The sequence below is a fragment of the Haematobia irritans genome, chromosome 1, assembly GCF_050003625.1.
Source record: "Haematobia irritans isolate KBUSLIRL chromosome 1, ASM5000362v1, whole genome shotgun sequence".
Classification (NCBI taxonomy): Eukaryota; Metazoa; Arthropoda; class Insecta; order Diptera; family Muscidae; genus Haematobia; species Haematobia irritans.
This window is the reverse complement of record NC_134397.1, coordinates 124,775,235-124,802,182: the sequence shown is the minus strand read 5'-3', so window position 1 is coordinate 124,802,182 and position 26,948 is coordinate 124,775,235. Positions and strand designations below refer to the sequence as shown.

Below are 26,948 nucleotides of genomic sequence, written 5' to 3'. Positions count from 1 at the left end.
CTATAGGAGTTGTAAAAATATTTCGATGACTATGAGATTACAAAGTACTCTACCCAATTTTTGTGAAGATGATTCTAGCACTGAAAATTCGAATTCGCAAAGCAAACAATATTCATCCGCCACCAAATTAAATCCGCAAGGAGTTTTAATTAATAATTTAATAGCCAATTTCAGTTTTGGAACTGGTAAACCAGAACTCTGATAAAAGAGTTATCAAAACTAAGCTTTAAATTTTTCAGGATTCAAGCAATTCCATCAATTGTTACATATCAGATCGTGTATTACAATCACCACGTTTAAAGAGAAGCGGCTGAAGTAAACGTCGAAGAACATAGCACGTAACATCAAATGTCTATTAAACGGAAAATTTTGGAAACCATGGGTAACATGTTTGCGGTTTCAACCAGTTCTTATTTGTATTCATACCTGTCCATGATTGAATGTCTCTCTTTTTTATTACCCTTTATGTGTTGGCACATACTTTTGAAAAATCATCTTACCGGTGAAGATAATACTTACCTGTGTAGTTATTGAAACAATTGCCGTAATGTTTATATCCTGATGACATGTAAATTGGATACACGAGAATATTCCATAAAACGTAGTGCAATTTCTCTCTTCCGTATTCGTGTTTCGTAGGTCAGCACATTCGTTCATATGATTTGCTATTAATCCCTTGACTACAATGATGATTATGGTTTCGAGAAAAAGAAATTGGTACTAAGCCGAAGTATGTACATATTGACAAATGTGTGTGTATTTAAAGCTGTAATATATGAATGGTGTGAACCCACGACAGCTTTAAATATAAACCTTCTTGAAAAAAATTAGCACCGTCCAAAAATAACATTAAACTTTGTAAATCTGTTAGGGATTCCTTCTCTGCGTGTAAAAAATTTTCTATAGAAATAAAATTTTGACAAAATTTTCTATAGAAATAAAATTTTGACAAAATTTTCTATAGAAATAAAATTTTGACAAAATTTTCTATAATTATGGACCGATATGGACCAATTCTAGCATGGTTGATAGAGATCATATACTAACACCATGTTCCAAATTTCAACCGGTTCGGATGAAATTTGCTTCTCTTAGAGGCTCCGCAAGCCAAATCTGGGGATCGGTTTATATGGGGGATATATATAATTATGGACCGATGTGGACCAATTTTGCATGGTTGTTAGAGACCATATACCAACATCATGTACCAAATTTCAGCCGGATCGGATGAAATTTACCTCTCTTTGAGGCTCCGCAAGCCGGTTCATATGGGGGCTATATATAATTATGGATCAATGTTGACCAATTTTTGCATGGTTGTTAGAGACCATAGACCAACACCATGTACCACATTTCAGCCGGATCGGATGAAATTTGCTTCTCTTTGAGGCTCCGCAAACCAAATCTGGGAATCGGTTTATATGGGGGCTATATATAATTATGGACCGAAGTGGACCAATTTTTGCGTGGTAGTTAGAGACCATATACCAACACCATGTACCAAATTTCAGCCAGATCGGATAACAACTACTTGTGCCAAGTTTCAAGTCGATAGCTTGGTTCGTTCAGAAGTTAGCGTGATTTCAACAGACGGACGGACGGACATGCTTATGTTAGGTCGACTCAGAATTTCACCACGACCCAGAATATATATACTTTATTGGGGTCTTAGAGCAATATTTCGATGTGTTACAAACGGAATGACAAATGGACGCTTTGTCCAATTTTGGCATACTCTTTGCAACATTTCGGCCGGTATCTCACGAATAAATAATTCAATGGTGTCTTCCAATTCATCAATTGAAGCGGGCTTGTCTGTACAGATATGTTCTTCGAATATAATCATGACAATTATGTTTTTTCTCTGCGATATTATTTATCATTTAAGGTAAGACCACAAGCCTAGTTATCTTCAAAATAGCCTTGTATAAATGTCAATCCTCTTTCAAGAAATGACAAGAAAACATACACACTTTCTTTTTTTTCTAAAAACACAATTCATTTGGACGTAATGAATGGTACTTGAAATCAATTTATTACTTTTAACAATCCTCCAAGGAATTGGAAAGGAGACATTCAATGAGTCCCCATAAAATTGAGGACTAGGTGGTGAATGAATAAAATGCTAATTATTTATAATCACTTTTTAATTAATAAAATACCGAAAACATTCAAATATGAGATAAAGAGTGTGTGTGACAGAGAGAGATGCCTGAAAGTGCTTAGTTTGTATAACATACCCATAGGACAACGACAATTGAATTGAAGTGTAACCTATTTCATATTGAGTACCTTGAACATTTCAATATTTACCGTTTTACCAATAACGCAGAAAAAAACATTCCATACCATTTATGTTATTTTAATGTTGCTGTTTATTTGTTTCTTTTATTTTTTTCATAGCCTCCACCATTACGGCTTTTTCCTACATTCATATTTTACCGCTAAGATCCATTGTTTTTGGTGAAGAATAACAACTTGCGTTGTTCTTTTGGCAAAAAAGCCTTGATTCTTCAAAACAAAAACAAACCATACCCATCATAAGAATCATGTTAAAACACATACAAGCTGATGCTTTGTTTTCCATACCCCTCCCCCCTCAACCGGATGGAAGTAGATGTTTATTTTACGATAAAATCATAGTAAAAGCTTAACGGTTGAAAAGCTTACGCGGCATTACATTACTCGAGAGTGTCGGAGAGAAATCAGTGGCTTCTCTCTGCTCCATTTACAGAAATGAGATATCCTGTTAAGGCTAACAGAAGAGAGTAATGGGAAGCAACAACTTGCTCCCTACAATAAAAACGTATATATTTTGTGTGAGAGAGTTTCCCATGCATTTGTTATGAAGCAACAGAGTGTGGAGCAACAGTTTTTCAGTCAATAAATAGAAGAAGAATCATCCCTCTTGTGTCCCACTTTTGTCCATTCATGTAACAAAATATGATAGAAATCATGAAAATATGGTTGAGTAAAGTGTATGAGTACATTCATACACATTCACAAACTTGTACATACGTCTACTTTTCATAACTGGGTGGCGGGGAGTTTATGAAAGAAGTTTGGTGAGCTATAATACATCTGGTTTTTTTTACTTGGTCAGCATTTACATCGTAAATGCGAGATGTGGAGTGAAAGTATGTAACAAATCTGGGGGGAAAACGTAGGTTGTACACGCAAAAAAATAATTCTTTCCTCCCAAACGAAATTTTAGACAAACAAAGTTCGTTTCTCATTTGCTTTTCGCTGTAAGGAAGTGTATTTGGAAGAAAAGTATATACTTTTTGTGATAAACGTTTATTCTTTTCCAGGATGTAAAAACAATTTCATAAAGACTAGCTCAAAAAAAAAACATTATTTTCTTGCTAATTGCATTGTCTCTCACATCTTTCTCACATCCACGAGGATTTTTAGTTCTTAACACCTTTTCCTGTAATACCAACAATGTAGAAGAAATTATACGATTTTATAAATTTTTAAAATTTTTTTTACCTTTCGCCTGGACGGAGAATCGAACCGCGGACCATGCACATTGTAAGTCAACACACTAACCACTGAGCTATGTACCTGTTATGGTCATCAATAGATAAATATCCATATAAGTTATATTTATATAGCATAGCTTGCGGCGCCCACGAACCGAATAAACAAAGTTTATTTAACAGAAACAAACATTTAGTTTGGCACCGTGGAGCAGTGGTAGCTACGTCCGACTCTCATGCCAAGGGTCATGGGTTCGATCCCTGCTTCGGCCAAGGTTAGGTTAGGTTAGGTTAAAGTGGCAGCCCGATTAAGATTCAGGCTCACTTAGACTATTCAGTCCATTGTGATACCACATTAACTAAAAGTACCTATTACATATGGGCACTTCTAGTTTTAACCGCTGAACCTTCTTGATTATTTTTCTTTGTTGAACCAACCAGATTGTTCCAAAAATATTAGCAGACTGCTTAAGTTAACGTTTTCCAGATCCGCCAGTAATCTGAAGCTATATGCTCCTAAAAGTTACTTGCGCTTTACACAAAATGCAGGACACTCACACAAGAGGTGTTTAATTGATTCGTTTTCCTCCGCATCATGACAGCTCATACAATAGTCATTATACTTCGCGCCAATAGTTTTTGCAAAATCTCCTATCAGGCAGCGACCCGTTATAGCAGATATCAGGAGTGATACCTGACGTCTCGAGAACATTAGCATATCTAGTGTGCGGTTTAAGTTGAAATGGGGCCATATTTGCTTGGTGTCGTTACAACCCTTGCAATTCTCCCATCGAACATTTGCCATCGTAACAGCCTTCTCACGCAGCATGAGCTTGCAGGTAGCTAGGGGCATACCAACAAATTCTAGTTCCCCTGGAATATGTAAGGTAGTCCCTAGCCTTGCCAACTCATCCGCTTCGCAGTTCCCCGGTATGTTCCTATGGCCAGGCACCCATATTAGGTGAATATTGTACTGCTCAGCCATCTCATTGAGAGATTTGCGGCAATCGATGGCCGTTTTCGAGTTGAGGAACACAGAGTCCAAGGATTTTATTGCAGGTTGACTGTCTGAGTATATATTAATGCCTACATTTTTTGGAACATTACTTCTCAGCCAATTCGCCACCTCTCTTATTGCTAATATTTCAGCCTGAAAAACACTACAGTGATTAGGTAATCTTTTCGCTATTTGAAGTTCCAGATCACTAGAATATACTCCGAAAACCACTTGTCCATCCAATTTGGAGCCATCAGTGTAGAAATCTATATATTCTTTATTCCCCGGGGTCTGTGTGCACCACGCCTCACTGTTGGCGATTAGAGTCTCAAACTTTTTGTCGAAAAGTGGACTCGCCAAAGTGTAATCCACTACGTTAGGCACATCTGACATTATTTTGAGGACAGAACTGTGACCGTAACCATTTTCCGACCACAGCGATAGTTCGCGCAACCGCACAGCCGTTGTTGCAGCTGACTGTTTGGCCAAAATGTCTAAAGGCAATAGATGCATCATGACATTAAGGGAATTTGTTCCTGTCTTGCTGAATGCGCCTGAAATACACAAACACGCCATACGCTGAACTTTATCTAAACCAGTCGGTTTCTGAAGTGCCGGCCACCAGACTACAACACCATACAGCATTATGGGTCTAACCACTGCCGTGTATAGCCAATGCACAATTTTTGGTTTTAGTCCCCACTTTTTTCCTATTGCCTTTTTGCACGAGTACAAAGCTACAGTTGCCTTCCTCGCCCTTTCTTCAATATTAAGCTTAAAGTTGAGCTTCCTGTCCAAAATAACGCCAAGGTATTTTGCACAATCACCAAAGGGAATTTCAATACCCCCTAAGGAAATAGGCCTAACCGTGGGAGTTTTGCGATCTTTGCAGTACATGACTAATTCTGTCTTTGCAGGATTTACCCCAAGACCATTGTCTTTCGCCCATTGTTCAGTCATCCGGAGGGCCCTCTGAATAATATCTCTGATTGTGGATGGGAATCTTCCCCTGACTGCCAGAGCTACATCATCTGCGTATGCCACCACTTTTATCCTTTCTTTTTCTAGAGTAACGAGAAGGCTATTTATAGCAACATTCCATAGAAGAGGTGATAGAACTCCTCCTTGGGGAGTGCCTCTGTTCACATACTTTTGTATGTTTGCTTGTCCTAGTGTGGCTGAAATACGTCTCTTCATTAGCAGTTCGTCTAACAGCCTGAGTATACATGGATCAACATTCAGAGTTGTCAGTCCATTTAATATCGAGCTCGGATGGACATTATTGAACGCCCCTTCGATGTCTAGAAACGCCACTATTGTGTATTCTTTGACAGATAGTGAGCTTTCAATAAAGCTGACTAGTTCATATAGTGCGGTCTCAGTAGACCTGCCCTTCGAGTATGCATGCTGTCGTTTCGAGAACAAACTTGAATCGATGCTAGTTCTAAGATATATATCTATCATCCTCTCCAGAGTCTTAAGTAGGAATGAGGATAAGCTGATTGGTCGGAAATCCTTCGCCCTCGAGTGAGAGGCTTTTCCCGCTTTAGGTATGAAAACGACTTTTGTTTCCCTCCACTTTCCTGGGATATATGATAAGTTGATACATCCTTTATATATCACCGACAACCAGGGGATCATTTTGTCAGTTACAGCTTGTAACTCCGCCGGAGTAATTCCATCAGGTCCAGGGGATTTGAATGGTCCAAAGCTATTTAGCGCCCATCTTATTCTAGTTTCCGATACAATATCCTCGACAGGAAACGACCGCTGAGCAACTGTGGCACCGCCAGTACATGGTTCAACCGTCTGATTTCCAGGAAAATGTGTGTCCAATAGTAACTCCAGCGTCTCCTCACTGGACGTTGTCCAATTGCCCTCCGATGTTTTAATGAAACCTGGAGCGGAGTTGGTGGATGCTAGAACCTTCCGTAGTCTGGAAGCCTTGGACGTATTCTCAATACTGCTGTAGTAAGCATTCCAAGAGTTATGCTGAGCCTTTCTCAGTTCTCGCTTGTATCCTCTCAGATTCTTCTTGTAAGCGTCCCAGTCCTCAGGGGCTCTGGTGGACTTTGCCTTGTTAAAGAGCTTCCTGCAGGATTTCCTCATATTACTTAATTCCGTAGACCACCATGGTGGTCGATGTTTCCCCCTTGGCTTTCCTCTAGGGCATGCAGCCTTCAGTGAGATGTTGAAGGCCTTAGTAATCCGCTCCACTGCGTGTTCGATATCTTGCACATTTCTCATATTTGTCTCTGTTATTTCCGGTATCATCATATTGAACGATTCCCTATACCTATTCCAGTCAGCTTTCCTAACATTTGGCGGAAATATGATCTTGGTGATATGAACATCAAATTTGAAACTGATGTAGCGATGATCTGAGAAGCTGTGTTCACTTAAAACCTGCCACTCAGATATCATTTCATTCAGTTCTTGCGAGGCCAAGGTGATGTCCAAAACCTCTTGCCTGTTTTTAGTGACAAAGGTTGGGACATCTTCATTGTTGCAAACTACCAGATTAGTACGCAAAATAAACTCTATTAGCGACTCTCCCCTTGCATTAGTATCACTACTTCCCCATATACTATGATGTGCATTCGCATCGCATCCCATAATGAGTTTCGTCTTTGTTTTCAGTGACTCCTCCACTAAGGTCTTAACGGCATATGGAGGCATCTCCCTGTCATGTCCCATGTAGACCGAAGATACCCAATATTTGCATTTGGCTATTTCTAAACTTGCAACGACAGTGTCTGTATTGCACATTGAAGGAAGCAGAAACAAGTTGAGCTCGTTTTTAGCAATTATACAGGCTCGACTTACATCATTACCAGTATACTACAATAGTTTGAACCCCGGAGTACTTAATTCACATATTTTGTTTTTATAAACATATGGTTCTTGAATAAGAACTATATCTATGTCCCCTTTCATCAGGAGAACTTTTAAGGCAGCACATGCAGCCTTACAATGATGAAGATTTATCTGGAGGATCCGTAGGACCATCGAGATTTTCAACAACCGTCACATCAGCCGCTTCAATCGAGTCATCAAGAATGTCCTCTTCAGAGATATCGGTGACTCTCGCAATAACCATAGGTTCAACTTTGGTGAGTTCTGAGGCAGTAGAAGCCTCCTCACGCATACGGTATCTATCCATGTCTTCAAATGTCTTGGTATCCCCCTCGACTTCGCAAGAGGATCCGCTTACTTCTGATTCAGACAGAGGCTTGTCCATTTCTGAATCCTTTAGCTGATCGTTTTTATACACCTTCATTTGGATATAATGAAAGCCATAACATACACGGCCCTGGGACTTTGCTAGATGTGGCAAAGACTGAGTGTTCAATATAAACACTGCATGCCGTCTTGGCCCATCCACTTCATCCAAACGGCCAACCTTCCAATCAGCTGTTGGAAGATCTGGATTGCATTGTTTCAGTCTATTTAAAATAGATTCAGAGTCAGGAGGGTTTGCAGGTATCCACGCATGTGCTCTTGGTCTAGCCGGTATGTCTTTCTTCTCGACTAACTCTAGAGCAGCTCCTTCCCAAACTTCACCAATTAGTATCAGAGCAGCTTTAAAACATTCTATAGACCTCTGGTCCTCGAATGCGACTAGCTTAAATCGTCCTTGATACCAACCAGCCTCTTGGTGTCGAGGATCTGGGCCGGGAAACTTTTCCAGCACCTGTGAGTAGACGCCAGACAAAGCATTCTCAATTTCCCCCCATTTTTGCTTTGGAACCATACCGTCCAATGCTCCTTTATTTATGATAGCCATCACAAGGCTGTCTTTAGCAACTGAGGCAAACGATCGTTGATCCCTTTTGGAGGATGGCAGCTCATCCGGTGATCGTTCCCTTTTTCCAGCCTCAAGAATTCCTTGAGCCCATTTTAAGGAATCGCTTTGTTTAGCCGACAACGTACTTGGGTCGACTGATCCTAATTTCTTTAGGATAAACAAAGCATTTCTGCGTTCTTTGAATCTCTTTCGTGAGGGATTACCTCCTTTTGATGCCGTTACCTTGGAAAAGGTCCGACTTGTCAAATTGTCGCCACCTGTCGACCCGTCTACAGGTCGACTAATTGGGCCTAACTCTTGGTCATTGCCCAAATTTATAACTCCAGTCGATACCCGTCCACTGGGCCCTGAAGTTAGCAACCCAGTGGATGTCTTTGAATTTCTCTGCATGGTGGCCTAATATCCCACCACACTTGAAATTCGTAGTAGGTACTTATTACAATGATTTTATCCGCTATTAAAAAAACACGTCCGTTCCGTTCGACGGTTGAAATGTCCTTCGGCCAAAGTTTTTTTTTTGCTTTTGTTTTTTTACATATATTCCAGATATATTCGGAAGATTCCGAAAAAATGTTCAACATTACATTGTACTATATTAAATTTTGAAATGTGTCTTATTAAAGACCTAAAGTCAGAAAAGAGCAGTGTTTGATATAAACGAAATGGACTGTGTTGTTATTTCAAAAATAACCTTTTTTATTGAAAAAATAAAAATTTGGTAACAAACGAATTTTTTTGGTGATAAAAGTTTAAAATTTTCGAAGCAATTCAAAAAACTCTAACAAAAGAAAAACGTTTTCCAAACGTTTTTTTTCTTTGCGTGTAAGATGAATTTATTTGATTATTTAATGAAAATTCTTTTTTTTAAACTAGACAGAAAATGTGAAGCCCCCACTGTATTGGTTGTATAGAGCACGTTTGAGAGGAATATCATAATACAGAGTAGCTGACACGAAATGGTACATGATAACAAAAATTTAGACAAACAAATATCGTTTCTCATTTGCTTTTCGCCGTAAGGAAGTTTATTTTGAAGAAAAGTAAATACTTTTTGTGATAAACGTTGATGTTTTTACAGAATGTAAAAACAATTTCATAAAGACTAACTCAAAAAAACAATCTTTTCTGGCTAATTGCATTTTCCCTCGCATATCTCCCACTTCCACGAGATAGTATAGAATTTTTTAAATTTTACCTTTCGCCTGGACGGAGCAAACCATACAATTTGTAAGCCAACACTACGTAGCTGTTATTGTCATCAAAAGTCAAACAATTATATTTATATAGCATCGTTTTCGGCGCTCATGAGCTGATTAAACAAACTTTATTTAACAGAAACATACATTTAGTTGGGCACCGTGGAGCAGGTGTCCGCCTTGCATACCAACTGTACGCCAAAATTTTTGTTTCTTTTTTTTTTCTACATATATTCCAGATATGTTCGGAAGATTCCGAAAAGATGTTCCACATTCCATACTAATATATTAAATTTTTGCTACGAAACTGTAAAATGTGCCTTATTAAAGACTTAATGTCAGAAAAGAATAGTGCTTGATATAAACGAAATGGACTGTGTTTTGGTTCAAAAATAATTTTTTTATTGAAAAAAATAAAAATTTTGTTTCAAACGATTTTTTGGAGAAAAAAAATTTAAAATTTTCGAAGAAATTTAAAAAACTCTAACAAAAGAAACCCGTTTTCGGTATATGTTTTCCAAACGTTTTTTTTGTTTCTTTGCGTGTAGCTATATGATATTAGTTATATTTATAGATGTCATTAAATAATGTACAAGTCACTAAAAGCCTTTGCAGATGAAAGGAAAGTTGTTATTATTATGCGATATCGTTATATTTAGCAATAGATATTTAATTTCAGACAAATCGGGTAAACACCAGGGTTTCTAGAAGAAGTCAGATCGGTTTACATTGGTCTATATCAAAACCTGTACCGATATAGCCTACCTTCGAACTTGGTCTGCCTGCAGACGAAAAACGAATCTTGTTTCAAATTTCAGGATGATAGCGCCATTATTGAACACATCGTTATTTCGTCTTAGAATTTCTTCCCGAACAACACTTGCAAATTATTAAATATTGTGTGCTCTGTTAAGAAAGTTCATTGCAATCTTCTTCCATTTCATGATCAGTTTACTCGACCCATTGAAGCGGCTATTCGGGCTACTGTAACTAAATTTCGCACCAAATTTGGATTGTTGGACATTAAACCGCCAACACGCTTACGTCGAGAGCGAACTGAAGAAATTATCTCAGCTTTGTCGTTCAGTCTTAATCACGGTTGCCAGATTTTTTCGGGAAGGTCACTTAGTCTTTTAAATTCTAAGTTAGTCCATACGTGGTATATATTAAAAAAAGGTATATATAGGTAAGTCTACAAATAATTACGAACCGATGTGGACTTTTGCGCGGTAATTAGAGAGCCAGAATTGAAATATGGGGGTCGCTTTACATGGAAAAATATTTTAGTTCATTCGAACTAAGAAGTATTCAATCCTTTCAAAACTTAAGGAAACACACTTGTTAGAATATAGAAAATATTCCTATATTTCTTTTATCTACCTGTAATCGATACCTGTCATCGATGTAATCGATGTTTTTGTGCGTGGGTTGTTTTTTAGTTAGGTTAGGTTAGGTTAAAGTGGCAGCCCGATTAAGATTCAGGCTCACCTAGACTATTCAGTCCATTGTGATACCACATTAACTAAAAGTACCTATTACATATGGGCACTTCTAGTTTTAACCGCTGAACCTTCTTGATTATTTTTCTTTGTTGAACCAACCAGATTGTTCCAAAAACAGTAGCAGACTGCTTAAGTTAACGTTTTCCAGATCCGCCAGTAATCTGAAGCTATATGCTCCTAAAAGTTGCTTGCGCTTTACACAAAATGCAGGACACTCACACAAGAGGTGTTTAATTGATTCTTTTTCCTCCGCATCATGACAGCTCATACAATAGTCATTATACTTCGCGCCAATAGTTTTTGCAAAATCGCCTATCAGGCAGCGACCCGTTATAGCAGATATCAGGAGTGATATCTGACGTCTCGAGAACATTAGCATATCTAGTGTGCGGTTTAAGTTGAAATGGGGCCATATTTGCTTGGTGTCGTTACAACCCTTGCAATTCTCCCATCGAACATTTGCCATCATAACAGCCTTCTCACGCAGCATGAGCTTGCAGGTAGCTAGGGGCATACCAACAAATTCTAGTTCCCCTGGAATATGTAAGGTAGTCCCTAGCCTTGCCAACTCATCCGCTTCGCAGTTCCCCGGTATGTTCCTATGGCCAGGCACCCATATTAGGTGAATATTGTACTGCTCAGCCATCTCATTGAGAGATTTGCGGCAGTCGATGGCCGTTTTCGAGTTGAGGAACACAGAGTCCAAGGATTTTATTGCAGGTTGACTGTCTGAGTATATATTAATGCCCACATTTTTTGGAACATTACTTCTCAGCCAATTCGCCACCTCTCTTATTGCTAATATTTCAGCCTGAAAAACACTACAGTGATTAGGTAATCTTTTCGCTATTCGAAGTTCCAGATCATTAGAATATACTCCGAACCCCACTTGTCCATCCAATTTGGAGCCATCAGTGTAGAAATCTATATATTCTTTATTCCCCGGGGTCTGTGTGCACCACGCCTCACTGTTGGGGATTAGAGTCTCAAACTTTTTGTCGAAAAGTGGACTCGCCAAAGTGTAATCCACTACGTTAGGCACATCTGGCATTGTTTTGAGGACAGAACTGTGACCGTAACCTTTTTCCGACCACAGCGATAGTTCGCGCAACCGCACAGCCGTTGTTGCAGCTGACTGTTTGGCCAAAATGTCTAAAGGCAATAGATGCAGCACGACATTAAGGGAATTTGTTCCTGTCTTGCTGAATGCGCCTGAAATACACAAACACGCCATACGCTGAACTTTATCTAAACAAGTCGGTTTCTGAAGTGCCGGCCACCAGACTACAACACCATATAGCATTATAGGTCTAACCACTGCCGTGTATAGCCAATGCACAATTTTTGGTTTCAGTCCCCACTTTTTTCCTATTGCCTTTTTGCACGAGTACAAAGCTACAGTTGCCTTTCTCGCCCTTTCTTCAATATTAAGCTTAAAGTTCAGCTTCCTGTCCAAAATAACGCCAAGGTATTTTGCACATTCACCAAAGGGAATTTCAATACCCCCTAAGGAAATAGGCCTAACCGTGGGAGTTTTGCGATCGTTGCAGTACATGACTAATTCTGTCTTTGCAGGATTTACCCCAAGACCATTGTCTTTCGCCCATTTCTCAGTCATCCGGAGGGCCCTCTGAATAATATCTCTGATTGTGGATGGGAATTTTCCCCTGACTGCCAGAGCCACATCATCTGCGTATGCCACCACTTTTATCCTTTCTTTTTCTAGAGTAACCAGAAGGCTATTTATAGCAACATTCCAAAGAAGAGGTGATAGGACTCCTCCTTGGGGAGTGCCTCTGTTCACATACCTTTGTATGTTTGCTTGTCCTAGTGTGGCTGAAATACGTCTCTTCATTAGCAGTTCGTCTAACAGCCTGAGTATACATGGATCAACATTCAGAGTTGTCAGTCCATTTAATATCGAGCTCGGATGGACATTATTGAACGCCCCTTCGATGTCTAGAAACGCCACGATTGTGTATTCTTTGACAGATAGTGAGCTTTCAATAAAGCTGACTAGTTCATGTAGTGCGGTCTCAGTAGACCTGCCCTTCGAGTATGCATGCTGTCGTTTCGAGAACAAACTTGAATCGATGCTAGTTCTAAGATAAATATCTATCATCCTCTCCAGAGTCTTAAGTAGGAATGAGGATAAGCTGATTGGTCGGAAATCCTTCGCCCTCGAGTGAGAGGCTTTTCCCGCTTTAGGTATGAAAACGACTTTTGTTTCCCTCCACTTTCCTGGGATATATGATAAGTTGATACATCCTTTATATATCACCGACAACCAGGGGATAATTTTGTCAGTTACAGCTTGTAACTCCGCCGGAGTAATTCCATCAGGTCCAGGGGATTTGAATGGTCCAAAGCTATTTAGCGCCCATCTTATTCTAGTTTCCGATACAATTTCCTCGACAGGAAACGACCGCTGAGCAACTGTGGCACCGCCAGTACATGGTTCAACCGTCTGATTTCCAGGAAAATGTGTGTCCAATAGTACCTCCAGCGTCTCCTTACTGGACGGTGTCCAATTGCCCTCCGATGTTTTAATGAAACCTGGAGCGGAGTTGGTGGATGCTAGAACCTTCCGTAGTCTGGAAGCCTCGGACGTATTCTCAATACTGCTGCAGTAATCATTCCAAGAGTTATGCTGAGCCTTTCTCAGTTCTCGCTTGTATCCTCTCAGATTCTTCTTGTAAGCGTCCCAGTCCTCAGGGGCTCTGGTGGACTTTGCCTTGTTAAAGAGCTTCCTGCAGGATTTCCTCATATTACTTAATTCCGTAGACCACCATGGTGGTCGATGTTTCCCCCTTGGCTTTCCTCTAGGGCATGCAGCTTTCAGTGAGATGTTGAAGGCCTTAGTAATCCGCTCCACTGCGTGTTCGATATCTTGCACATTTCTCATATTTGTCTCTGTTATTTCCGGTATCATCATATTGAACGATTCCCTATACCTATTCCAGTCAGCTTTCCTAACATTTGGCGGAAATATGATCTTGGTGATATGAACATCAAATTTGAAACTGATGTAGCGATGATCTGAGAAGCTGTGTTCACTTAAAACCTGCCACTCAGATATCATTTCATTTAGTTCTTGCGAGGCCAAGGTGATGTCCAAAACCTCTTGCCTGTTTTTAGTGACAAAGGTTGGGACATCTCCCTTGTTGCAAACTACCAGATTAGTACGCAAAATAAACTCTATTAGCGACTCTCCCCTTGCATTAGTATCACTACTTCCCCATATACTATGATGTGCATTCGCATCGCATCCCATAATGAGTTTCGCCTTTGTTTTCAGTGACTCCTCCACTAAGGTCTTAACGGCATATGGAGGCATCTCCCTGTCATGTCCCATGTAGACCGAAGATACCCAATATTTGCATTTGGCTATTTCTAAACTTGCAACGACAGTGTCTGTATTGCACATTGAGGGAAGCAGAAACAAATTGAGCTCGTTTTTAGCAATTATACAGGCTCGATTTACATCATTACCAGTATACTGCAATAGTTTGAACCCCGGAGTACTTAATTCACATATTTTGTTTTTGTAAACATATGGTTCTTGAATAAGAACTATATCTATGTCCCCTTTCATCAGGAGAACTTTTAAGGCAGCACATGCAGCCTTACAATGATGAAGATTTATCTGGAGGATCCGTAGGACCATCGAGATTTTCAACAACCGTCACATCAGCCGCTTCGATCGAGTCATCAAGAATGTCCTCTTCAGAGATATCGGTGACTCTCGCAATAACCATAGGTTCGACTTTGGTGAGTTCTGAGGCAATAGAAGCCTCCTCACGCATACGGTATCTATCCATGTCTTCAACTTTGGTATCTCCCTCGACTTCGCAAGAGGATCCGCTTACTTCTGATTCAGACAGAGGCTTGTCCATTTCTGAATCCTTTAGCTGATCGTTTTTATACACCTTCATTTGGATATAATGAAAGCCATAACATACACGGCCCTGGGACTTTGCCAGATGTGGCAAAGACTGAGTGTTCAATATAAACACTGCATGCCGTCTTGGTCCATCCACTTCATCCAAACGGCCAACCTTCCAATCAGCTGTTGGAAGATCTGGATTGCATCGTTTCAGTCTATTTAAAATAGATTCAGGGTCAGAAGGGTTTGCAGGTATCCAGGCATGTGCTCTAGGTCTAGCCGGTATGTCTTTCTTCTCGACTAACTCTAGAGCAGCTCCTTCCCAAACTTCACCAATTAGTATCAGAGCAGCTTTAAAACATTCTATAGACCTCTGGTCCTCAAATGCGACTAGCTTAAATCGTCCTTGATACCAACCAGCCTCTTGGTGTCGAGGATCTGGGCCGGGAAACTTTTCCAGTACCTGTGAGTAGACGACAGATAGAGAATTCTCAATTTCCCCCCATTTTTGCTTTGGAACCATACCGTCCAATGCTCCTTTATTAATGATAGCCATCACAAGGCTATCTTTAGCAACTGAGGCAAACGATCTTTGATCCCTTTTGGAGGATGGCAGCTCATCCGGCGATCGTTCCCTTTTTCCAGTCTCAAGAATTCCTTGAGCCCATTTTAAGGAATCGCTTTGTTTAGCCGACAACGTGCTTGGGTCGACTGATCCTAACTTCTTTAGGATAAACAAAGCATTTCTGCGTTCCTTGAATCTCTTTCGTGAGGGATTACCTCCTTTTGATGTCGTTACCTTAGAAAAAGTTCGACTTGTCAGTGTGTCGCCACCTGTCGACCCGTCTACAGGTCGACTAATTGGGCCTAACTCTTGGTCATTGCCCAGATTTATAACTCCAGTCGATACCCGTCCACTGGGCCCTGAAGTTAGCAACCCAGTGGATGACTTGAAATTTCGCTGCATGGTGGCTTAATATCCCACCACACTTGAAATTCGTAGTAGGTACCTATTACTATGAGTTTATCCGCTATTGAAAAAACACGTCCGTTCCGTTCGACGGTTGAATAGGAATTGTTTTTTAGTTGGAATCGTGTTGTTATGGTATACGGGAAGATTGTCAAAAAATAAAATAGTAAAATAATGTAATAAATAACAAATAACATATTTAAAATATTTGTTTTTTTTTATACCCACCACCATAGAATGGTGACGGGAGTATAACACCTTTGTCATTCCGTTTGTAACACATCGAAATATCGATTTCCGACTATATAAAGTATATATACTCTTGATCAGGGAGAAATTCTAAGACTAATCACGCTACAGTCTTCAATAATTAAGCAATCGTGCTGAAATTTTGCACAAACTCGTCTTTTGTCTGCAGGCAGGTCAAGTTCGAAGATGGGCTATATCGGCCCAGGTTTTGATATAGTCCCCATATAAACCGACCTCCCGATTTGGGGTCTTGGGCTTATAGAAATCGAAGTTTTTATCCAATTTGCCTGAAATTTGAAATCTAGAGGTATTTTATGACCATAAAGAGGTGTGCCAAAAATGGTGAGTATCGATCCATGTTTTGGTATAGCCCCCATATAGACCGATTTTACTTCTTGGGCTTATAGAAACCGCAGTTTTTATTCAATTTACCTGAAATTGGAAATCTAGAGGTATTGTAGAACCTCAAATACGTGTGCCAAAAATTGTGAGTATCGATCCATATTTTGGTATAGCCCCCATATAGACCGGTCTCCCGATTTTACTTCTTGGGCTTATAGAAACCGCAGTTTTTATCCAATTTACCTGAATTTGAAAATCGAGAGGTGTGCCAAAAATTGTGAGCATCGGTCCATGTTTTGGTATGGTCCCCATATAAACCGACCTCCCGATTTGGGGTCTTGGGCTTATAGAAACCGTAGTTTTTATCCAATTTGCCTGAAATTGGAAATCTAGAGGTATTTTCGGGCCATAAAGAGGTGTGCCGAAAATGGTGAGTATCGGTCCATATTTTGGTATAGCCCTCATATAGACCGATTTCCCGATTTTATTTCTTGGGCTTCTAGAATCCGAAGTTTTTATCCAATTTGCCTGAAATTGGAAATCTAGAGGTATTTTCGGGCCATAAAGAGGTGTGCCGAAAACGGTGAGTATCGGTCCATATTTTAGTATAACCCCCATAAGAACGATTTCCCGATTTAACTCCTTGGGTTTCTAGAAACCGTACTTTTTATCTGATTTGCCTGAAATTGTAAATATTCTGGTATTTTAGGCTCACAAAAACGTGTATCGGATTAAGTTTTTATCGGTCCATTTGGTAATGCCTCCATATAGACCGACTTCACTTCTTGAGGGTGTAGAAGGCCAACTGATCATGAAAATTGCTTGAAACTCAATGTAAAATTTCCAGATTTTACTTCTCGGGTGAAAATCTACAGATCTAAGATTTCAAATCAAGACGTTATTTTATAATTTTCTTGCAAGAGATGTTAATAATTGCTCTAAAACTCATACAAAGATGGTTCTTATAAATCCAGAATCTGATATAGTCCTCATAGGTGAAATCTTTAAATTTATCTTCCGGAAGTGTCCTCAAGCCCTCCTGAAATTTCAAAGGAAACCCTAATATTTGGTTCATGGTGGTGGGTATTTAAGATTCGGCCTGGCCGAACTTACTGCTGTATATATTTGTTTTTTTTTTTTTTTTTTAAATCAGTGAGAAAAATTTTCGTTTTTTGAATTTTATTAAACATAAATAACAAACAATGAGTTTATCAATGTTCGTGATGGTGTATAAAGAAAGAAAACACGAACAGAATAACAACCCTTTCATTCACCACGTAACGTTAAGTGACGCTAACCTTTTGTGAAAAAATTGGTTTGTGATTTTTTATATTTGTAGATATTGAAATTGTAAAAGGAGGCGGCAACTTGATAACATTACATCGAAATTGGAAATAGTGTAATAATAAACTAATATTTCGATACTTTTGATTCTTGATAAATATATGTAATATATTGATAAAATATGTCTTTTATTGAAGAAAAAATTGTCTATATAAATAAATAAAATTGTATTTAAAAACGAAGGTAAGCAGTTCTAATTTTGATGTAAAAGGTTTACCACAAATAAAGTCTTTTATAATTTCTCTATCGGCCCTCGTATCGTATCGAAGAATACATTAATAATTGAAAACTTACAACAAAGGAGCCCTCTCAAAGAAAAATATCCGTCAAATAACCATTAAAACAACGTGTTGTTAAACAAAACCATGCTTCGAAATTTTTGTCTCAAGGGTAGTTCTTTTGGAAAATTACATTGCCAATGAGTTTAATATTTTGAAAGGCAGTTTCACTCCTAGTTGGGTGTATGAGAAAATATACAACCAAGTAAGACAAATGGTCTTTTGAAAGAATATATGGTAAATTGTGAAGCACAAAAAATTTATATAAAAGAGTTACTATTTGCACTAGCACATGGGGACGAAAAACGGAAATATAATTTATAGTCTTAAAACCTATTAAAAACTTATTAAGCTTATTTAAAAACTTTTAAAAGCCTATTAAAACCCTTCTCTATGCGGTTTCATTGCAATGTCGAACTCGGCAAAGCCCTTTAGACTGTAAGATGGTTTGAAATTTCTTCGTCAGCATACTCTACTTGCAGCGAAACTTTTAACCAATTATCAGAGTAAATTCAGATAATTGTGGTTAAAATGTATTTCCACTCAGTGAAAATTTACGTCAAAAATTCAAATAAATAAAGAAATGAAAAAATCCTAAAATATAAACGAGAATTAAGAGAAAATATAATAATTTAAAAAAGGAAACAAAATAAATAAATAAAGAACTAATATATACGGCATTTAGTTCGGCCGGACCGAACCTTATATACCCACCATCTTGAATCAACATGGATGGAATAGTCTAAGTGAGCCTGATACATCGGGCTGCCACCTAACCTATGGATCAAATATAATAGCTTCCTTTCAAAACTCTTTGTCGTAGCAGGTTACTTGAAAATTTATAGAGTTTCGGGGAAGTATAACAGGTACTCTCCCAAGCCGATAGGTTGAAGTAGCTTCCCGTAGTTTAATTTAAAGGTTCCACATATGGAGACTACATCTGATTTGTAATTTATAGAACCATTTTTTTTTAGAGTTTTAGAGTAATCTAAAACTTCCAGTCTAAGCGCGCTAGAAAATCCGATAAAAGAACGCCTTTCAGCTCTAATAAAAATTACGATTTCTTGAAGCTCATGAAGTCAAATCGAGAGATCAGTCTATATGGGAGCTACACCAAAAGATGGACCTATACACATCACATGTTTGGACCCATAATTCCCCTAGATATCCAAAATTACCTCTGTTGTTTCATGGAAATTGAGTGTCAAGAAGCACAAAATTGCTGTGTTTAGAAGTCCAAGAATTTAAATCGGGAAATCGATATATATGAAAGCTATTGCAAAACATGATCCGATACACACAAATCGGAAGATCAGTCTATAAGGGAGCTATACCAAAACATGGACCAATGCACACAGCTGTTTGTGAGCCTAAAATACCTTTAGATTTCCAATTTCAGCCAACTAGGAAAAAAATATGGTTTCTAGAACCAAATCGTAGGATCGGTTTGTATGGGAGCTTTATCAAAACCTGGATCGGAATAGCCCATCTTCGAACTTGACCTGCCTGCAAACAAAAAACGAATCCAAATTTCAGAACGATAGCACCATAATTGAAGGCTGTATCGTGATTACAACAGACGTATATGGTTATAGAATTTCTTCCTGATCAAGAATGTACACGCAAAAAAATAATTCTTTCCTCCCAAACGAAATTTTAGACAAACGAAGTTCGTTTCTCGTTTGCTTTCCCTGTAAGAAAGTGTATTTGGAAGAAAAGTATATTATTTTTGTGATAAACGTTTATTCTTTTCCAGGATGTAAAAACAATGTCATAAAGACTAACTCAAAAAAAACATTGTTTTCGTGCTAATTGCATTTTCCCTCACATCTTTCTCACATCCACGAGGTTTTTTAGTTCTTAACACCTTTTCCTGTAATACCAACAATGTAGAAGAAATTATACGATTTTATAAATTTAAAATTTTTTTTTTTACCTTTCGCCTGGACGGGGAATCGAACCGCGGACCATGCACTTTGTAAGCCAACACACTAACCACTGAGCTATGTACCTGTTATGGTCATCAATAGTTAAATATCCCTATAAGTTATATTTATATAGCATAGCTTGCGGCGCCCACGAACCGAATAAACAAAGTTTATTTAACAGAAACAAACAGTTAGTTTGGCACCGTGGAGCAGTGGTTGCTACGTCCGACTTGCATGCCATATATTCCAGATATGTTCGGAAGATTCCGAAAAAATGTTCAATATTACATTGTACTATATTAAATTTTGAACTGTAAAATGTGTCTTATTAAAGACCTAAAGTCAGGAAAGAACAGTGTTTGATATAAACGAAATGGACTGTGTTGTTTTTCCAAAAATAACTTTTTTTATTGAAAAAATAAAAATTTTGTAACAAACGAATTTTTTTGGTGATAAAAGTTTAACATTTTCGAAGCAATTCAAAAAAACTCTAACAAAAGAAAAACGTTTTCGGTTTCGTTTCCAAACGTTTTTTTCTTTGCGTGTAGATTTGAATAGTGTAAAAAACATTTTTTTGAACTGTAATGTTTTGCTGTTTCGCTGTATGTTATGAGGGAGTACATTCCAGATACTTATCGCATGAGTGAAGAAATGCCAAGTTGAAATCAGACTTCGATGCCGCACAGGAATTAATTTGCTACCCCTGTTGGATCTTGTAAAGCGAAGCCTCTCATTTAAGTACCCTGATTCACACATATAAATAACCCTATGAGCGAACAGAAGTTGCCGGATTTTCACCTTAATCCATAAACGTATCTCACGATATTATTGAAAACGACATTCAACTTCAAGTTAAGCGCATATCCACACTGAAAAAATATTGACCTAATGTGGAAGATTAGGCATGTTAAATTTTAGGACTCGAAATTTACGCAATGCTAAGGACAAATTTCTTTAAAATAATGACATTTTAATTAAAAGAAAGTTTATAATCCTTGCTTCAAAATTTTGTTTTTTCATTAAATTTAGGACACAAATCTTGAAATTTTGCATCCCTCTGTTGAAGTTGTAGATCTTTGAAGTAAGGCAAATGTTCCTTAAAATAAAGAAAAACATTTTTAATTTAAAGAAATCGTCTTTAATTCAACTGACATATTTAATTTTTAAATTTAAGATAAAAACGCTTCAAATGTAAGCTAAGACTTATTTTAAGGATTTGCATCTTTGGTTTAAAGTTTTTTTTAAACCTCATCTTTGGCTCGGAATCAATACCAAAATACTTAAAGGAAAGTCAAAATCTTTGGATCCAAGTAAACTTTTTTTTGAGTGCAGAAGAGCATTTTTGCATGTACTTCATGTACTACTCTTTCTTGGTTACAAGTTTGAGTGCCAGCGTTGCCAGAATTGTTTCACCATAAACCGCTAGATTTGCCCAAAAAAAAGCTAAAAAATTCTAAAAAATAGCTAGAAAAAAAAGCTAATTATACCCTTCACCACTACTGTGGTATAAGGTATAATAAGATTGTGCATTTGTATGTAACGCCAAGAAGGAAAAGTCTGAGACCCATCGTTTAGTATACCGATCGTCTTAGAATTAAATTCTGAGTCGATTTAGCGATGTCCGTCTGTCTGTATATGTAATTTTGTGTGCAAAGTACAGCTTGCAGTTTAAGTCCGATCGTCCTCAAATTTGGCACAGAGTTTTACATTGGCTCAAAGACAATCGCTATTGATTTTGAAAAAAATCGGTTCAGATTTAGATATAGCTGCCATATAAATTTATCACCGATCTGGTCATAATTGACGTATTTATCAACGTATTTTATCAAAACTTCGGGCAGCCAAATATTTTGGGGCTTTCGTGAGATATGCAAAATATCAGCCAAATCGGTTCAGATTTAGATATAGCTCCCATATATATCTTTCATCCGATTTCGACTAATATGGCCTCAAAAGCCAGAGGTTTGTTTAATGGTATCGTTAAGCGTGCCAAATTTGGTTCAAATCGGTTCAGATTGTGATATAGCTCCCATATATATCTTTCGTCTGATTTGCCCTTATATGGCTTCAAAAGCAAGAGTTTGCCCTGAGTTGCTTCAAATTTGGCATAAGGAGTACGTTTAATAGTATTGTTAAGTGTGTAAACAGCTCCCATATATATTTACGCCAGAGTAGGGGAAATATGGTAGAATGTTTCATATTTTAGACCCATTTTCAATGGGAGTTTCCTCCAATTGACTCGATAGTTTCCTCAGAGAATACATTTAATACGCTATTTAAAAAAATTCTGTGATGATTTCCCCATATCAAAATTTTGTGACGATTTCCCCATATCGTAGTCATATTCTACACACTGTAATGCCAAACTTTCCACAGAATGGTCGAATTTTAAATAAAGCTCCGACTTGTGGAAATATCGCCTGAATTGGCCAAATAATATATCACAACCCACAATTGACCACATATCTTGGTGAGATTTAACCAATATCCTTGTAAAATCGCCACTGCTGAGTAGCAAAAATTATAAATATTACTCAAATTGTCCTATATCTATATGTATCGCCCGATAAATCATAAATGCTCTGTTGTACAATTGCATCAAAATTTCTCTAGCTTTATATTTCCCATATTTTTTTTTTACCAACATTGTGTTTCATCCCAGGGTGTTAGCCGATTTAATTTTTAATTCTAGCGATTTTGTAGAAGTACAAAAAATTTTCTCCAAATCGTTTCAGATATAAATATTTGTATATGGGAATATAAACCTTAATAATAACTCCCAGCAAATTTGAAGGAGTTGAGATGGTAACACAAATTTTGGTCTACATAATGGTGAAGGGTATAATATAGTCGGCCCCGCCCGACTTTAGACTTTACTTACTTGTTTTTTTTTTTTATCAAAAGTTACATTTTTGATTGCAATTTAGCAAACTTGAAGGCTTTATTTCACTTAAAATGCATATTTTTTTAATTGTATTCATTTTAATTCTACTTCTGTGAGACTATAACAATATTTAAATCATATTAGCTCTGTTTGTGTAATCGATACATTTTGATTACTATCACAAATTTTTACTGGTAGTCATTCGTTTAAACTTGCAATTATCAGCTGGTTAATCATCAACAAATCCAATTGCATTAGAATTAGAAAATATAAATATCTTTCGTTTTAATTGGCTTAAAACCGCTGAATTAATGATAAATTTGTGATCGTGTACACTTCTACTAATTTTACCCAAGAGAATGAAACCCTATCTTGCAAGTGTATACTGAATAACTTTTAGTGGAAAATTACCTAAACAAACCTATTGTTGTCCAATTTTCATAAAAGTAAATCCATTCCATTAACCCTCTAATGCCCCAATTTTTTCTTACATACACTGAAAAAAAGCATGTCCGGTTCCAAAGATTTTGTACACTAATGATTTCGGTATTGATTCCGAATTGCAATTTATTCGTTTTTCGGCATTTTCTTCATGAGCTATCAAAGAGCTTTAAAAACGTGCTAACGACAATTTAAATTTCCAAATTCGGACTCGACTTCAAGTAGAAATTATTCTATGTATACGTTTTTAAAATAAAGTGCTGAAAAACATTTTCTATTTTTGAAAGCTTTTTTGGTTGGTGGTCAAGATACAAAAACCCCACAAATTTAAAGACTTTTTCTTTTATTTTAAGAATTTTTTAGAATTGATCCTAGTCTTCTTTCATGTAAAGATACCCAATTTTAAGTTGAATCATTTAACTATAAGGACAAAACGACTTTATCGGCTTTTGGACAAGGAAAAAAGTTTATATAAGAGAAATTCACAAATGCTAGTATAACCAAAATTCGCGTTCGTATTTTAAGGACATGAACTCTTTGGCCTCACGACAATATTTTTTTTAGCGTACAAAGCAATTCACGTCTACTATTTTAATTTAGTAATATCATAATAAATTTAGAATATTATAATAACATAAAAATGTCAAATGCTAATATTCTAAATGTAATGTTTCAATTGAGCTTTGAAATATGTGGAAAACCTTATTCTGGCAACAAAGCTTCGATAGAAAACGCCGTTTTATCCATATTTCAATAGAAACATGTCGAAAATAAAAAAAGCCAGAAAAAAACTAAAAGCTAAATTCATTTTTTTCCCCGCTAAACGACTTCAAAAAAGCCAAATCTAGCGGGAAAATAGCTAAATTGGCAACGCTGTTGAGTACGGTCATGATCTCTCCATATTAGCGTATACATAATAAAAGAGGATACAATTGTTAATTATACGCACTATGGTTCGCAACTTACTGTGTATGAGGTGCTTAATTTTAAAGTTCCAATTGCAACAAAAGCCTAACACAGAAAAAAGAAAATTCGAGTGAAGCCGTCGATATTATAGCTACTTAGTACGAGGTGAGAGGTGTTATAAGGAGATAAATAAGAGGTTGGCTGATAAGTCCCCGGTCTAACAAAGAAAAACACATTTTTTTGTCAAAATTCGTTTTTATTATTCAACATAGTTCCCTTCGAGAGCGATACAACGGTTATAACAACGTTCCAATTTGTATACCCTTCACCACTACTGTGGTACAGGGTATAATAAGTTTGTGCATTTGTATGTAACGCCAAGAAATAGTGGTCATAGACCCATCTTTTAGTATACCGATCGGCTTAGAATTAAATTCTGAGTCGATTTAGCGATGTCCGTCTGTCTGTATATGTAATTTTGTGCACAAAGTACAACTCGCAATTTAAGTCCGATCGTCCTCAATTTTGGCATGGGGTCTTTCTTCGGGTCAAAGACAATCGCTATTGATTTTTAGAAAAAAACGGTTCAGATTTAGATATAGCTGCCATATATTTATCACCGATTTGATCATAATTCACGTATTTATGAACCGATCTTCTTCAAATTTTGTACATCTGAATGTTTGGTCGGTCACGTAAAACCTGCAAAACATCAGCTAAATCGGTTCAGATTTAGATATAGCTCCCATATATATCTTTCTTCCGATTTGCACTTATATGGCCTCAAAAGCCAGAATTTTACACTGATTTGCTTCAAATTTAGCACAATGAGTGCGTTTAATAGTATGGTTAACTGTGCCAAATTTGTTTGAACTCGGTTCAGATTTAGATATAGCTCCCATATATATTTTGTCCGATTTGCACAAAAGCCAGAGTTGAAGCCTGATTTGCTTCAAATTTTGTATATATACGCCAGAGTTGAGTAGAATATTTCATATTTAAGACCCATTTTCAATGGGAGTTTCCTTCAGTTGACTCGATAGTTTCCACAGAGAACATATTTAATATGCTTTTTGATCTAATTGGTTCAGATTTCGTAGTCATATTTCACACTGTAATACCACACTTTCCACAAAACGGTCGAGTTTAAAATAAACTAGGCCGAATAATATATCACAACCCAAAATTGACCACATATAATGCCGAGATTTAACCAATATCTTTGTAAAAGCGCCACTGTAGCAAAAATTTTAAATATTACTTAAATTTTCCTTTATATCGAATACGTATTTCTCGCTCGATAAATCGTAAATATTATTTCGTGCAATTGCATTAAAATTGTTCTAGCTTTATATTTCCCATATTTTGTAACTAACATTGTGTTTCATCCCAGGGTGTCAGCCGATTTAAATTTTAATTCTAGAGATTTTATAGAAGTACAAAAAATTGTCTCCATATTGTATATAAATAATATAAATATTGCTAATAAAAGCCTTCATAATAACTCCCAACAAATTTGAACGATTTGAAATGGTAACACAAATTTTTGGTCTACATAAGGGTGAAGTGTATAATATAGTCGGCCGCGCCCGACTTTAGACTTTACTTACTTGTTTGATACCATTTTGGTAGTACTCCTTCGGTTTTGCCTCAAAATTGGCCGATCACCTCTTCATTGCAGCCAAATTTTTTCCTGCGAGCATCCTTTTGAGGTCTGAGAACAAGAAAAAGTCGCTGGGGGCCAGATCTGGAGAATACGGTGGGTGGGGAAGCAATTCGAAGCCCAATTCATGAATTTTTGCCATCGTTCTCAATGACTTGTGGCAGGGTGCGTTGTCTTTTTTCTTCTTCATATAGGGCCGTTTTGCCGCGATTTCGACCTTCAAACGCTCCAATAACGCCATATAATAGTCACTGTTGATGGGTTTCCCCTTCTCAAGATTATCGATAAAAATTATTCCATGCGCATCCCAAAAATCAGAGGCCATTACTTTGCCAGCGGACTTTTGAGTCTTTCCACGCTTCGGAGACGGTTCACCGGTCGCTGTACACTCAGCCGACTGTCGATTGGACTCAGGAGTGTAGTGATGGAGCCATGTTTCATCCATTGTCACATATCGACGGAAAAACTCGGGTGTATTACGAGTTAACAGCTGCAACCACCGCTCAGAATTATCAACACGTTGCTGTTTTTGGTCAAATGTGAGCTCGCGCGGCACCCATTTTGCACAGAGCTTCCGCGTATTCAAATATTGATGAATGATATGACCAACACGTTCCTTTGATATCTTTAAGGCCTCTGCTATCTCGATCAACTTAATTTTACGGTCATTCAAAATTATTTTGTGGATTTTTTTGATGTTTTCGTCGGTAACCACCTCTTTCGGGCGTCCACTGCGTTCACCGTCCTCCGTGCTCATTTCACCACGCTTGAATTTTGCATACCAATCAATTATTGTTGATTTCCCTGGGGCAGAGTCCGGAAACTCATTATGAAGCCAAGTTTTTGCTTCCACCGTATTTGTTCCCTTCAGAAAACAGTATTTTATCAAAACACGAAATTCCTTTTTTCCATTTTTTTTCACAATAACAAAAGTTGCTTTACAAAAGACGCTCTATCTCAGAAACTAATTGACTTACAGACGTCAAATTTTGACAAGGTTGGAACTATATAAAAATAATATGCATTTAATACTAGCAACGCCATCTATGTGTCAGACCGGGGACTTATCAGC

General features: G+C 37.6%; 1 protein-coding gene across 1 annotated transcript in view; it reads right to left on the bottom strand.

Annotated features, from left to right (window-relative positions):
• LOC142231430 (uncharacterized) overlaps window positions 1-26,948 on the bottom strand; it is a 78,789-nt gene continuing 51,841 nt past the window's right edge. Inside the window, exons 5-6 of the mRNA XM_075302040.1 lie at window positions 520-680; window positions 1-198 (exon numbers count right to left, since the gene is read on the bottom strand). Coding sequence (XP_075158155.1) covers window positions 1-198; window positions 520-680 — 359 coding nt within the window. The remainder of the gene's footprint in view (window positions 199-519; window positions 681-26,948) is intronic.